At 42.4% G+C, this 14,882-nt stretch overlaps 2 protein-coding genes and 1 pseudogene across 3 annotated transcripts; all 3 read left to right on the top strand.

Annotated features, from left to right (window-relative positions):
* Positions 1–3,929: 3,929 nt before the first annotated feature.
* LOC148700536 (uncharacterized) lies at positions 3,930–4,873 on the top strand (annotated as a pseudogene). The gene is made up of 2 exons (XR_015971652.2): positions 3,930–4,231; positions 4,357–4,873. The product of XR_015971652.2 is annotated as an uncharacterized LOC148700536 (transcript).
* Positions 4,874–6,674: 1,801 nt separating this feature from the next.
* LOC103709594 (GDSL esterase/lipase APG) lies at positions 6,675–9,101 on the top strand. Its single transcript, XM_008795033.5, has 5 exons — positions 6,675–6,987; positions 7,072–7,202; positions 7,701–7,934; positions 8,007–8,262; positions 8,596–9,101. The coding sequence occupies exons 1-5, from the start codon at positions 6,729–6,731 to the stop codon at positions 8,790–8,792; spliced, it is 1,077 nt and encodes a 358-aa protein (XP_008793255.1). The 5' UTR covers positions 6,675–6,728; the 3' UTR covers positions 8,793–9,101.
* A 2,722-nt stretch (positions 9,102–11,823) lies between these two features.
* On the top strand, positions 11,824–14,882 carry LOC103709626 (protein CHUP1, chloroplastic-like). The gene is made up of 4 exons (XM_008795068.5): positions 11,824–12,232; positions 12,358–12,410; positions 12,577–13,365; positions 13,784–14,882. Exons 1-4 carry the CDS (start codon positions 12,061–12,063, stop codon positions 14,714–14,716), a joined length of 1,947 nt encoding a protein of 648 aa, XP_008793290.4. The 5' UTR covers positions 11,824–12,060; the 3' UTR covers positions 14,717–14,882.

Here is a 14,882-nt window from a genome sequence, read left to right as displayed (position 1 = left end):
CCCTAAAGAGTTGCTTTGCACAACAACCAAAAAAAAAAAAAAAAAGAAGAGAGAATGTCGGAAATAGCTGTCTCAATCCCGAGACAACAACAGCGCGCTTTTAAGATCCTCACAGACACGGGTAGTTTAGAGCGGGTTTTTGTCTCAATCTAGCTACCAGCTTGGATGCCGGCTGTTCAATTCTAGTTCCTACTAGAAGTTGGGTCGTAAATTGTGCAAAATAATCTGGTTTCCGTGATAACTGCTGATCTTTGCCTTCGGCTTTGCAAGTTCTAATTCTTTGGCACTCCATGCCACAGATTCTCTTGCATGCTCTGCTACTCTGCGGGGGGAGAAATAAAGCCTCGGTTGGTACTGCAATTATTACACTTTCCTTCAAATATGATTCTTTCAATAGCGCGCTCGTACCATTCTGGATTGAAGTTATCCTTCTGCCAGCAAGTAGTGCCTCCAAGATTGAGAAACCTATTCAGAAAGTGTGGTGGGGCGTGAGTTCTTCAAATATTTAAACCTAGCCATGTACTCATGGTTTCCAACGAATATTTATCCAGCTATGGGACCTGCCCAAAAGATAAAAATATATCCAATTAATCCAACATTGGCTCCAGTACTGCTGCTATCATCACTAAATAGTCGTTGCTTTTAATGGGCAGCAGCATGTGGGGCTAGAAAGCAAGAAGGACAACTAGAATGTCTTCCTCATGAGTTCCATCCCCCAAGCGTGCTTTTAATGCAGTCTAACAAACTTCATGGGTCCTCCCCTAACACCATCCTTTCAAATACGTGAATATATAGCGAGCTACAGTCCGCCATTAGCGCTTGCATCCCTCCCGAAAGCCATACCATTATCCCCAAGGAGGAACGAGATGGCGAGGCACGCCGGCAATGCGTATGCTGCTGTGCTTGTAGCTCTCTTCCTCTTCGCGGTTATCAGTGGACATGCAACAAGAGGAACATAGCTTATACTAGGATTCCTGAGCCTGTCTAGAGAGAAAAAAAGGAGGAGAGAGAATTTTAGCTTGGGTTTGGAGTTGGTTTAATCTTAGTCTTGGGCTCGATCCGAATGTTTCTGATCGACCATCAAAGGAAAGATCTAGATCTAGTCAAAACGTAGGCTTGACTAGACAGAAAAAGAGATACACAATCTAAGAATATTTGAGTTTTTGGGCTTGATCCACTTAGCTAGGTTCAAACAAAAGCTTAGCCTATTTAGTTCGGTTTGACCAAAATCGGAAAAGGGATATTTGTCTTTGATCGATCTCGATCAATCAATATATCTGGTTTATAATGAATGGACTCGCCTTAAAATAGATGAATAGGGCCCAACAAGGCCCAAAAGGAATACGACCAATAATAGATGAGCGGAGCCCAAAATTATACGACCCACAATAGGTGAATGGAACCACAACGGATGGACGCACAATGGGTGAACAGGCTCACAACAAATGAACAGGCCCATAACGGGTGAATGGGCCCACAATGGGTGATCAAACCCCCAACAAGTGAACTAGCCGACAATGGGTGAACAGGCCAATGATTAATGAGTGGGCCCATAACAGGTGAACAGGCCCACAAAGGGTATACGACCCACAATTATTCACGACCCAATCAGGATGGACATGGCCCAACTTGGCCCACAATAGACGTAACCTACTAGAGTGAATAAAGCCCAACAAGGCCAAAAAATGGGCATGACCTAAAAAGTTACGTGGCCCAAAATGGGCGGGGCCCAACAAAATGAATAGGGCCAAAATGGGCACGGCCTAATAGGGGCAAAAGAAATGCATTGGGCCCGAATTCGAACAGGCCCAAATAAATGGTCACGGCCCAAAATGGTGTTCTTCATCATCATTCAGGGGAAAAATGGGAAGAAACTAAAGAAAGGAAAAGAATAGACAGGAGGAAGAGAAAGAAGGGGGAAGAGGGAGGAGCTCCGGCGGTGGCCGGGCCCGGGTGCCGGAGGTCGACGGCCAGCCGACCGCAGCGGTGGCCGGCGAGGAGGAAGGAACCGAGAACAGTCTCGGTTTCTGCCCGAAACAGAGGAAGGGGACACTCTCGGTTTGGCTGGGAATGGAAGAACTGAGGAAAGAAAATCTCACCGGTGAGGCAGAGGTGGTGGATCTCGGCCGGGGGGCTCAGTCCGGCGAGCTAGCGGTGGCGGCAGCGGGGTTGCTTCTGACGAAGAGAGGGAGGCGATCTCGGAACAGAGCAATGGGGAAGACTCCGGACGGCTCGGCGTGCCACCGGAGAAGGAAGAGAAGGAGGGAGGAGAGGGAGGAGAAAGCGTGGCGGATCAATCAGAGAGGAGGGATTTATAGCGTGATTTTGAACGGCTCACCGCCGCGATTCCCGCGGCGGTTGTGCGTGATCGGCGGCCGCTCGTGCGGCCGCGGGGCAGCCGCGAAATGGCCGTGGGGCAACCGCGAAATGGCCGCCAGGCGGCCGCGAAACGCCTGCGGCGCCTCCGCTCCCGTCGCGCCCAAAGAAGCCGGAGAGGATCGCAATCGCGATCCTCTGTTCCAGCTTCTTTCAAAAAAAATGGTCCTGGGCTGAAGTCGGCTGCGACTGCCGGCTTTAGCCCACTATCTCACACTTTAAAGGTCGACTCTTTGCAGGCTGAAAACCTGAGGCTCCAGTGTAAGGTGTCGGATTGCTCGAGAGCCGTGGGCCCGTGGCTGAGCCGTGGCACGTGCCATGTCATCCTCCATCTTCTCATCAAAGACCTATTTGGATTTATGGTATCACTTTTGTGTGTAAGCATGCCTTTTCTGTTATAAGAATGAAGTCATATATGTCCTTTTCAACCAGCTGAATGATCGGCGAGAGCCTCTTTAAGTTAATCATCACAAGCTGATGCAAGTCGACCACCCTTTATATTTTGTGGTATTCAAACATTCTAGTTTGGATTGAAAGGTCTACTACTTTCCATGGGTGGATTCTAAATGCTGCAACTTTGTGTTTTTGACAACATGTAGCTTTTTATTGTCAAATGTAACAGTTGAAGTTGCTGGGCATGTAAGTTGAAAGGTCTTTTCCAATTAGAAAAGTGGCATTTTTTTTCTGATAGGTATGATTATTATGTTTCTTTTGTTCTCGAAGCTAGAAGATATGTAACATGGATCTTAATGATTTCGGATTTTTTAAAATTCTTTAAGGTTATTTGGTTTTATGGCCGATAGGTTTATTTGTAGATATAAATAAATATGTTCTATTTTGTGCAGTGGTTTGTTTGTAGCATTTATTGGCCTTGTATGCATGTCTGCAAACTACACAAGCTTCAAGCTTAGATATCCATTGTGCTGTGTTAATGTAGGTGGCTGCAACTCCAGATCTAATGCTGGGATATGTAGATTTTTTTTCTTGGTAAAGATGAAAAAGACCTGATCTACCTCCTCGTCTGCATCAAAGATTTCCCATGTGTTTAATCTTTGGAGGTGATGGAAGGTACATGGCTCCTTTTTCACTCCACAGTGACAATGTCCTCACTAACCTTATGAGTCAGGTTTCTTTTCTATATATTATCTAAGAACCTTATCTTTTATTATTCATTTTCTTTTAATCTTAAAATCAGTATTTCAGCAGTATAAATATTCTAATCCATCACTCTCTGCTTGCAGTCTGTTCCACCAACAATATGGTATCGGCTGGTAGCTGGATTGAATGCGCAGTTGCGCCTGGTTCGTCGTGGACACCTTAAAGTATTATTTTTGCCTGTTCTCAGCTGGCTTGAAACTCATGCAAGTCCTGCTCTGAACTTGCATTGTGTACGTGTTGACCTTGCCTGGTTTCAAGCTACTACATTAGGCTATTGCCAACTTGGTCTTGTGGTATATGCTGTAGAGGGTGAATATGGGTCAACAGTGGTTCAATGTGGTTCCAGAACTTTAAGGGTTGAACAACCTTCACGGTAGGTTTTTGTAGCTTCCCTGGTAATTTGTATGACTATAGTTTCATGGTAGTTACATGCACATTACTCGTAGATGTTCTTTTTATCCAGATTCATTTCTTGCAATGAACAATATTGCGAACGTTTATGACCTTGCAGGATGTACAGTGCCCATAGAGATATTCAACATGCAGTCCGCTCGAGGAATCGAGAAGCTGTTGCACGTAAAAAGATTAGTGGAGGAATTATAGATGCTTACAGCCTCCGGATGATTCAAGACAAGAAAGATCTATTTTATCCTCTCTCCCTCTCATAGTGCATAATACTAAACCAATCGGCCATCAGGTCTCTTTTATTATGTTAATTCTAATTTATTTCCTCCTCCATTTCCACAAGTCAAGCTTGATTGTATTATTATTATTATTATTATTATTTTGATACTATTGTTGATTTATCATTATGTACTGCAGGATCTTGTCGGTTTGGTCATCTCAATACTGGTCTTGGCAGATTTTAGCTTAGTGTTGCTTACGTTGCTCCAACTTTATTCTTTTTCTATGGCTGATGTCGTCTTAGTTTTGTTTGTTCTTCCACTGGGTATACTTTCACCATTCCCTGCTGGAATAAATGCTCTTTTTAGTCAAGGACCTCGACGATCAGCAGGCCTGGCGCGTGTGTATGCATTATGGAATATCACATCATTGATTAATGTTGCAAGTTGGCAGGGATGAAAGTGGATGGTGGCTGTTTCCTACTGGGCTAGTGCTGTGTAAATGTATCCAGGAAAGACTCATTGATTGGCATGTTGCTAATTTAGAGATTCAAGACCGTTCCTTGTATAGTAACGACCCGAATGTATTCTGGCGGTCATGACATATTTGAGTGATCAGTAATTTTTGGAGTTAGATGCAACTCGATTTTTTCGGAGTTGAAAAGAGAGGGAGGGAATGGGCCTTCCTTCTGCATCAGGTCCTACTTAGCAGTCAGCAATCAGAGCTAACGTCCCTCGGTGAATCTTGTGCCGTCATAGTTTTCACTTTACTGTAAGTATAAAGGTGTACTCCATACATTCTTTGTAGAGATATCAAATTACAATAGCATTATATAATGGCTCTTTGGCTGACAAGAATTAGGAAGTTTTGATCTCTACTATGTTGCTTTTGTCTTGTTATGGAGCTGAGGCAGGCCTATCATATGCAGCATTGCTGCTTGTGAATTGGATTAGTGTTGACATGCCATCTCGCAATCCCTTGTCTCCCTTGTCTTCCTATATCAAAAGGGACCTCCAAACTTGACATCAGGGATGTTTTCGTTGCCAAGCGTGTCTGCTATTGGATAATGACGTCCTGTAGATTTCAATATTTCTTCTGTCTTGTGCATTGAGGCAACTTTTTTTTTTCTTTTTTTTATAAATTTGTTTGCTCAGGGGTCGGCTTGGAGAGGTTGTAGGGTTTAGGAAATTAAAATCGAAGAACCTATATATTTTGGGAGTTTACAGGGAATCTATCCTGTCTGCTGCCTGTATTCCTCAGTAATGGACGAAAATGGGGCATTTCCTGGTGGACTATTCTTTCGCTGACAACTCGTCAGAAATGTAAATTTGTCGGATAAACAATTCGGGCTAATGTTTTCATTTTCATGAGTTCTAAGGGGTTGTTTAATTTGTTGCACCATCATTCTCATCAAGCAATCTTTGAAATGATGGGCTAAATCACTGTGGTATAAGGAACATGTAGTTGGTTGAGCTGATTATTGGTGATAGCTAAACATCTGGAGTAGTTTTTCCTCAAATAGTAGGTGTCTGTGATCTTACAGTGGATCATAACCCTAAGAAACCTAAAGAGTTGCTCTTCATAAAAGAAAAAAAAAAGAGAGAAAATGTCGGAAATAACTGTCTCAATCCCCAGAGAAAAACAGGAAGCTTTTAAGACCCTCACAGACACGGGTAGTTCAGAGCAGGTTTTTGTCTCAATCTACCAGCTTGGATGCTGGTTGTTCATCAATTTCTAATTTCTACTGGAAGTTGGGTCGCAAATTGTGCAAAATATTCTGGCTTCCGCTATAACTGCTGATCTTTGCCTTCGGCTTTACAAGTTCTATTCTTTGGCACTCCATGCTACAGATTCTCTTGCATGCTCTGCTACTTTGCCGGGGGGGGGGGGGGGGGGGGGGGAAATAAAGCCTTGGTTGGTACTACAATTATTACTCTTTCCTTGAAATATGATTCTTTCAATAGCGCGCTCGTACCATTCTGGAAGGAAGTTATCCTTCTGCCAGCAAGTAGGACCTCCAAGATCGAGAAACCTATTCAGAAAGTAAGGTGGGGTGTGATTTCTTAAAATATTTAAACCTAGTCATGTACCCATGGTTTCCAAAGAAGATTTATCCAGCTACGGGACCTGCCCAAAAGATAAAAAGCGAGATCCAATCCAACATTGGCTCCAGTATTGCCTCTATCATCAATAAACATGGAAGCAGCCGTTGGACTTCTTTCGATTTAGATTGCAGTCTACGTTCATGGTCATGCCACATGCCTCATTTACACCACCCAACTCACCCCCAACCACCACTGCCACATGCCTCATTTGAGCCATCAATGGCCGCCTTAGTGGTTGCAGGGATTAGTAAGCAGCATGTGGGGTTAGAAAGCAAGAAGGACAACCAGAGTATCTTCCTCATGAGTTCTATCCCCCAAGCGTGCTTTTAATGCAGTCTAACAAACTTCATGGATCCTCCCCTACCATCATCCTCTCAAATACGTGTATATATAGCGAGCTACATTCCGCCATGAGCGCTTGCATCACTCACGAAAGCCATACCATTATCCCCGAGGAGGAACGAGATGGCGAGGCACGCCGGCAATGCGTATGCTGCTGTGCTCGTGGCTCTCTTCTTCTTCGCGGTTATCGGCGGAGATGCGCAATCTTCGACCGCTCTCGTCCCGGCCATCATAACATTTGGTGACTCCACGGTTGATGTGGGCAACAACGACTACATCCACACCGCATTCAAGGCAAATTGCCCGCCTTATGGGAGGGACTTCGTGAACCATCAGGCGACCGGGAGGTTCTGCAATGGAAAACTGGCGACCGATATCACTGGTGAGAGCTACTATATGCCTCGGTTTTTTTAGTACTCCTCTTGGAGAAGCTCATATATGTTTTCTGATCTATTTCTCGGTGCAGCTAATACTCTGGGGTTTACCAGCTATCCGCCGGCATATCTTAGCCCGCAAGCGTCTGGAAAGAACCTCCTGATGGGAGTCAACTTTGCTTCTGCTGCATCTGGGTATTATGATGAAACAGCGTACTTAAATGTAAGATACTTAAGAAAGTTTCCTTGGTAAGGGATCGTGCATACAAAAAACTATTTATATCATCGTAAAAATATTCTCCAAGTAATTAAAAAAAATATGAATTATTCTTGAGTTTTCTCTCGGCTGATGATTCCCTAAATTATCTTCGGTAAAAGTTTAATCACTTCGAGTTATGTAAACAAATTAGTGATGCTATATATAGTTCCTTATGCATCTTCTTCTTCTTCTTCTTCTTTTGTTCGTTCTTGTTCTATGCATGTTTTCATGTGAATATATAAATTTATATAAGCATATATACTGCAATAACCTTTCTTTTGTTATTGTATATTTTTTAGATTTTTATTGAGTTCTGAATGCTTTTTACTGAAAGCCGAACTTGCACAAGCAGTCTTATGACCATAAGGATATCTGTCTTTTTTTTGAGTGAGAGAGAGACAAAAAGATGGGAAACTTCGATCTAATTGCATGCAAAAATCGATCTCTACTCGCTTTTCGCAGCATGCCATTCCTCTGCCCCAGCAGTTGAAATATTACAAGGAATATCAGTCCAAGCTTGCAATGGTGGCCGGGAGCAAGCAGGCATCATCCATCCTCTCCGGCGCGCTCTACATTCTGAGCGCTGGAGCCAGCGACTTCATACAGAACTACTACATCAACCCTGACCTTTATAAGTCCCAGTCCCCTGACCAATACTCTTCGTTGCTCGTTTCCATCTTCACACAATTCGTTAAGGTCAGTTCCAAAAACTAATATTTAATTTTGCGGCTATTGATTCGAGCTTAACTCTTTCTTTGGTCCACGTAGGATCTCTACGGCTTAGGGGCTCGAAAGATTGGAGTGACTTCACTGCCACCATTAGGATGCCTTCCTCTATCAATCACACTCTTTGGACATGGCAGCCACCAATGCGTCCCCAGGCTTAATGGTGATGCCCAGAACTACAACAGGAAGCTCGGTGCTGCAGTGAACTCATTAGCAAAGCAGCTCCCCCAGCTAAAGATAGCGGTCTTCGATGTCTACACGCCCCTCTATGATCTTGCCACCAATCCTTCTAAAAAGGGTAAGAGTATATCCATCCGATCTTGTTCCAATGCTACAGGCCAGGTGTGGTATTTTCTTTTCTTTTTTTTTTTACTTCAATTGCAATAACAAAGTTTTGGTCTTATTCATGTTTCTTGGTTCCGTATTAAGTATCCAAAATCTATCTAGTCTATAGCCGATATGTGGTTAAATGCATACCCATACGAATTCTTATATATTTCCCTCGTTTAAACATAAGACCTTACCTAAAAATACTAGCTAGAAGATGTTGTTCGAGTTCTTTGGTCTTATATTAAATATCTAAGATCTATTTGGTGCATAGATCCTCACACTTATGCTCGTAAATATTTAGGCTTCTTTGAGGCGAGGAGAGGCTGCTGTGGGACTGGGACCATCGAGACAACCACGCTGCTGTGCAACCCCAAGTCGATTGGGACGTGCCCGGATGCTAGTAAGTATGTGTTCTGGGACAGCGTCCACCCATCCGAAGCTGCGAACCAAGTAATTGCCGACTCTCTGGTCAACCAAGGCATCAACCTTATTTCGTGAACAAGGACTGGAGAAAAAAAAAAAAGGAGGCTGAATTGTGAATTAATTAGGCTTCATTACCTAAGGAGCCACTGTTACTGCTATGTGTCACTAAAGGCATAATAGTGTGAAAATAAAATGTTGCCAACGTTCTAACACAAGACTGGCCTTGTTGTATGGACAAAGACAGGAGGAATAAGGCTGCAAGGATCCACTGTTATTGTATCATCAATTAATGGTAAGAAAATAAATTTGTGTTGGTGTAGAACTGATGATGACCGGTGGGGAAATCGTTGCCTTTGAATATAATGCAATTTGTAGTGCTGTTTATTCTTTTGCTTATCAGCTAATAATTTTAGGGTGGATTTCTTAGACAGTGCTTATCCGTAAACGTAAACTTTTACATAAACGATGAACCTAAGGTTGTCCTGCGAAAACATATTGCCATGGTATTTCTTGCAACACTACTGATTTGGCATGCTGTAACAAATGAAAAAAAGAGAGAAAAAGATAAGCTCTTACTTGTCTCGATGGCTTCATTAGGTTGCATGGTGCAGTCGGATGGTGTTTTGGATAACGAAAGCGGAGCTGCATTGTAAATCATGTCACTTATCGTTGTTATCGTCGTCATTAGAAAACCAATAAGTTTCATTAATTTGTTTATGTGCTCGCCAGTCGCCACTATTGGAATATGGTTGAGAATCAATAAATGGGGATATGATTAAAGCAAGTGCCGTGAAGACCGGGAGTGGGCTGTGGACCTGTGGTCGAGCAGAGCACGGAATCCATATGGAATGAAATTAGGGGGTAGATAGCGTAATTATAATTGTAGAGATTACATACTCTATCTATAAGACTATAACTATAAGTGATAGAAGATAGAATTGGCATAGAAATTTAGATTTAGCTTTAGAAAAAATTTAGATTTTTTTGATTATTCCCAGTCATAGAAATCTCAAATCTTACTAATATAAAAAAAAATATGGAATGCCTTACCGGTTTAAATTGAATGGTACAAAACTTACCGTACTGGTTTGGTACCGATATCTAGTATAAATGACATATCGACACTTAGTACGTCAAAAATTAAAACTTCATACCGTACCGTACCGATACTATATTAGTATGGTACCACAATGAGATTCGGTACTAAGATGATGAATTTTGATAAAAAGAGTTATAATGAATCAGTGTATTGATTTAATGGAAACAAAAACAACTTAAAATGCTACTATTATAATTCTCTAGATTTTCTATTATTTTTTTTTGAGAAATCTGAGTTGAACGAATTAGAGGAATTATTTCCGATCAGATTGAATGACCCGATAGTTAAACTTGGCACCATACAATTTTGAATATATATTTAGAATCTAAATTTGATGGTAGTTTTAGATCCTCTTTAACCAAAAAGAAAAAAGAAAAAAAAACAAATCTCTCCCAGCTTGTCACCGGCGCATCTCAGCCGTCAAACATTTTTTTTCAAGGGAAGAAACTCCGCGAGGCGGTGGCTCTCTTCATTTCATCATTTCTAATAATAATTTTTTAAGAGTAAATTATAATAATTTTTTTGAGATTTCTGTTGGTCACATTAATATCTAAAAGTTTTTAAAATAAATAAATTTATATTTATTTATCTTGCGCAAAAAGTTAAATTATTTTTAAGTGGAAGAAGAATACATATATACATTTTTTTATACATTTTTGGATGGATATTATATCATTTAATATTATTTTAATTAATTTTTAAAATTTTTCTGTATGGTATTTAAATTTTATTTAAAATTAATAGTTGGATAAAAATAAATTTTAGATGCAAGCGCAATTTAATTTTAATTTTAGAGAATTTTTGTAATTTTGGGTTCTTAACGGATCAATTATTGTTGCTACGGGATGCAATGCCGGCTCGGTCACACCAAAATTAAATTAAATGTTTCTCGTGCCAAATTATCATTTCAATTGAATAAATCATATGGGGCATCAAATTAAATGTTCATTGATGAAAGGTTACGTCCGTGACAGCGCGGCAGATGGGACGGGAGACTGATTTGACTTCGGCAAGAGAGAGAGAGAGAGAGTAACCATAATGCCTGGGGATTGCCGGATTGGTTGATCCATGAGTAACCAAGATTGGATGTTGTTGATGCCGCCAGCCCAGCTTGTATTTGCTAATGATAACGGGCTATGGAAGATCCAAACTGGTTTCATGGTAGATTGGGTTTGAACGCCAAATGAAGGCTGGGTTAACCTAAACCAGCCAACCCAAGCTCATATATATCACGCAACTGGAATTCAACTCAAACTTAGCTTGCTTTTCTTTCAATTTTCCCCTGCCTGAATTCGACTTGTATTTTCTCTAATCAAACCAACATATAATAAAACTGTACTACTGAAAGCTCTACCACAAATAGCTCTGCTAAATAGAGTCTAAATCTAGCTGGAGTAGCAAATCTAACTCACCAAACATGAATTGAACCAACCCGAGACAACTCAAGGAACATTTGGGTTAGAAATTGTGCTATCAAATAAATAAATAAGGTGTTGGCCAGATTTTAAGTCAAGTTGTATTGGACATGAGGTTGTCTTGAACATAATCCAACCTGTCCAGTTGCATTGCATCCCAATATAAGTTCATGAGTATTAAGTAGGACTAGCTACAATTCTAGCATGGATGTTGTTATATAAGAATCAGTGAAGATTTCAAGAACAGCATGCTACAATGGCATCCCAAGCTGGGTGGGCTTTTGGTAGCCTGGTTAGGGACTTATTAAAATGAAAATTAATATTATTTATTAATAGTATTATTAAATTAATATTATTCTAATATTGCTGACTTAAGAATCCGTAAAGATTTCAAGAGCCGGCGGTGGAGCGACCACTGCGGCCATGCGGGTCCCCCAAAACCAACCAAATATCCTCATCCATACCCCGTTTTCTTCGCTTTCTTTCCAATTTCGCGTTTCCTCCGATCCTATCTTGGGCTCCAACCGTGGCGGGCCCGAAAACGAAAACCCCTGCTTTCTTCCCTCCCTTTCTCTTTTGTATTCGGCGACGTGGAAGCCTCCGCCCCTTCGACTCCTCGCCGGGTTCCGAACGCCTCCAAGCAAAGAAAGCAGGGGCTGGGGTCGTCCCCGGCCGAGCTGGGAATAGTTAGAAATGCCTTCCTCTCTTCTCTCTATGATCCCATTCTTCCGGTTGATGGGCTGTGATCCGCTGCTGCGCTGCCGCTCGGCTTCAAGTGCTTGTAGACGGCGACAGTTCTCTTGATATACGCATATAGAGATAGCTTTGGATGGTAGATGGTCGTAAAAGACCGGAGATGGAATTGGCTCTGAGGGCCAGGCCCCGGGTGAAGCCCCTGCTTCTCAAACTGGGCGTCGCTCTCGCTCTCTCCTTCGCTGGATTCCTCGTATACCACGTCCGGTCTCGATCCCGGCCTCCCGCGACTCCTCCCGCCTCTTCAGGTTTTTCCTTTGCCCTCGTGCCCTTGTCTCTGATCTGTTATCAAGATTCGATTTTTCGTACGTTTCTGCTATCAAAATTGTTTTTTTTTATACATGGCGGTATTTCCATCTGTTATTTCTTGCAGCTGGTGGGAAGACATCTGATAGCCTCAGCGAAGAACTCCGCATCCGGAAAAAAGTAAGAATCCATTTTCATATTTGATGCATTTTTTTTTTTTTTAAAGAAAGGAAGGAAGGATTGAGAAAAACCTTTTTTTTTTTTATGGAAAGCTTTGTGCTACTTTTTGTGTGCGCTGAGAGATTCATATGGTTGTTTGTGAATCGGGTGTTTTTATGTTTGGAAGGGAGAAACTTTGGCTAAGATCGTTAATAGGACTTCCACCACCACCACCACCACCACAACTACAACAACTACTACTTTTGTGGGGCTGTCTCCGACCAGGAAGAGTTCAGGAGATGGGAAGGGATTCCCCTTGCCGGAGTTTAATGATCTCGTGTCAACAGCATTCCGGGCAGGTGGGCGAGATGTGGAAACCGCCTCCACCGCCTCGACACCGAAGTTGGAGTGCAAAGAGGAGACGGCGATGGAGCAAGAGATTGCACACCTAAGGAAATTGGTATGGTCCCTCCGGGAGAGGGAGAGGAATCTGGAGCTGCAACTCCTTGAATACTACGGGATGAAAGAGCAAGAGGCTGCCATGAGAGAGCTTGAGAACCAGTTAAAGATCAACTCGATGGAAACCAAGTTGTACTCTTTAAAGGTCGACTCTTTGCAGGCTGAAAACATGAGGCTCCAGTCTAAGGTGTCGGATTGCTCGAGAGCCGTGGCTGAGCTGAATGCAGCAAGAGCGAAGATTAAACTTCTGAAGAAGAAGTTGAAATCAGATGCCGAGCAGGCAAAGGAGAGAATAGCTTCCCTTCGCCAGAGTCTCAGTGTGCTGCAATGCAGGGAGCAAAAGGATGGGAGAAATAATGCGGAGGTCGAGAGGAAGTTGAAGAGGCTGGAAGAGTTGGAAGGTGAAGTTGCAGAGCTAAGAATGGTGAACTCAAAGCTGGAACGGGAGAATTCTGATTTAGCAAATAGATTGGAGGCCACACAAATTCTTGCCTCTTCTGTTCTTGAGGGGCCGGAGGTAACATCCACACTTTAATTTGGATCAAGTTGTCATTTATTTCCATTGACAGTACATGGCTGGCCGCTCCTAATGTTTTTATATCACTGGTTATGGTAACTTCATGTGCTCTAATCCCTCGCCATAAGAACAGTCTTCATGCTTGGGCTTTTAAAAACTGCATTTATGAAACTCTGTGTTCATATTCTGCTGTAAGATCTGCTTTCCTGTGTACATAGTTTGATGGTCTACTTTATCTTTATTTCCTGCTAGTTATTCTTGACTTTCTTCCCATTCCTCCTCCTACTATTCTGCATGAATACCAAGTTTCTGTCCTTCTCAAATTTCACCATGTTTTTGCCTAATGTGGCAGTTTTGCTTATTCTTATTTACTTGAAATTCTGGGCTGTTGTTCTAACCAATTCCAGCTCCATCGCAGCCCGAAGCATCATCGGACGAAATCCATCAGCTGAGACAAGCAAATGACAAGTTGACTAAGGACCTTGAGCAGCTCCGAACAGATCGATGTGCCGATGTTGAGGAATTGGTGTATCTTAGATGGGTCAATGCTTGCCTACGGTATGAGCTGAGGAACTATCAAGCCCCTCCAGGCAAAACAGTTGCAAGAGATCTAAGCAGGAGTTTGAGTCCCAAGTCAGAGGAGAAGGCCAAACAGCTCATATTGGAATACGCAAATTCTGGTGCCGATGAGAAGAGCTTGAGTCTCGCTGACTTCGACTCGGAGTACTCTTCTTCTTCACAAGCATCCAATGGAGAACTCGATGACGGTTGCGTCGATATCTCCATGACGAAACGTAGCGGTTCGAATAAATCAAAAATTTTTAGCAAGCTTAAGAAGCTGGTCTTGGGGAAAGGTGCACACACAAACAAAATTTCGTCTTCAGATCGAACTCCCACAAGCTATGCTAATTCTGAAAAAAGGGCATCTTTTTCCACCTGTTCCATTGATGAAATGATTGGAAGAGACTCGTGCAATAGCCTTTCTTCATGCCTCATGGATGAACCTGGCCAGGCCAATCGATTGGCAGGAATGGAAGCACAGCCAGATGAACAGCACCAGGGTAAGGTTGCTCAGTTTCAAAGCCACTCTAGGCCCTCTTTGGATATCCAAAGGCTAAGGAAGCTCAACCTCGAAGAAGTTTATCGGAATGATGATGAGACACCATATAGGTACAAGAACATGGACTCCAGAGAGGAGATATCGATTAATTTGGCTCGGAATAATAGTCTGCTTGACCACAAACGCACTGATATTCCTGGGAAGGTTGAGCTTAAGAAGTATGCAGATGCTTTGAAGAGCACACGAGGGGCAGAGAAGCTCACTAGGAGATCATCATCCTTTAGCAACTGATGCTAATTTTTGTCAGTAGGGAATGTTAGTTGCTTGTTTTTATTCACCCAAACTGTCCGGCTGTATATTTTTCGCCAGCATTGGACAGATGAGTAGCATCATATATAGATGCCTATAATCGAACAGTGAAGTATCTGAATCAAAAGTATGACAGTCAAAAGTTTTG

Source organism: Phoenix dactylifera, chromosome 12 (assembly GCF_051530095.1).
Source record: "Phoenix dactylifera cultivar Ajwa chromosome 12, Ajwa_hap1_PhDact_Kaust_v1.1, whole genome shotgun sequence".
Taxonomy (NCBI): domain Eukaryota; kingdom Viridiplantae; phylum Streptophyta; class Magnoliopsida; order Arecales; family Arecaceae; genus Phoenix; species Phoenix dactylifera.
The sequence above is the reverse complement of the archived record's forward strand: the minus strand, read 5'-3'. Positions and strand labels throughout refer to the sequence as shown.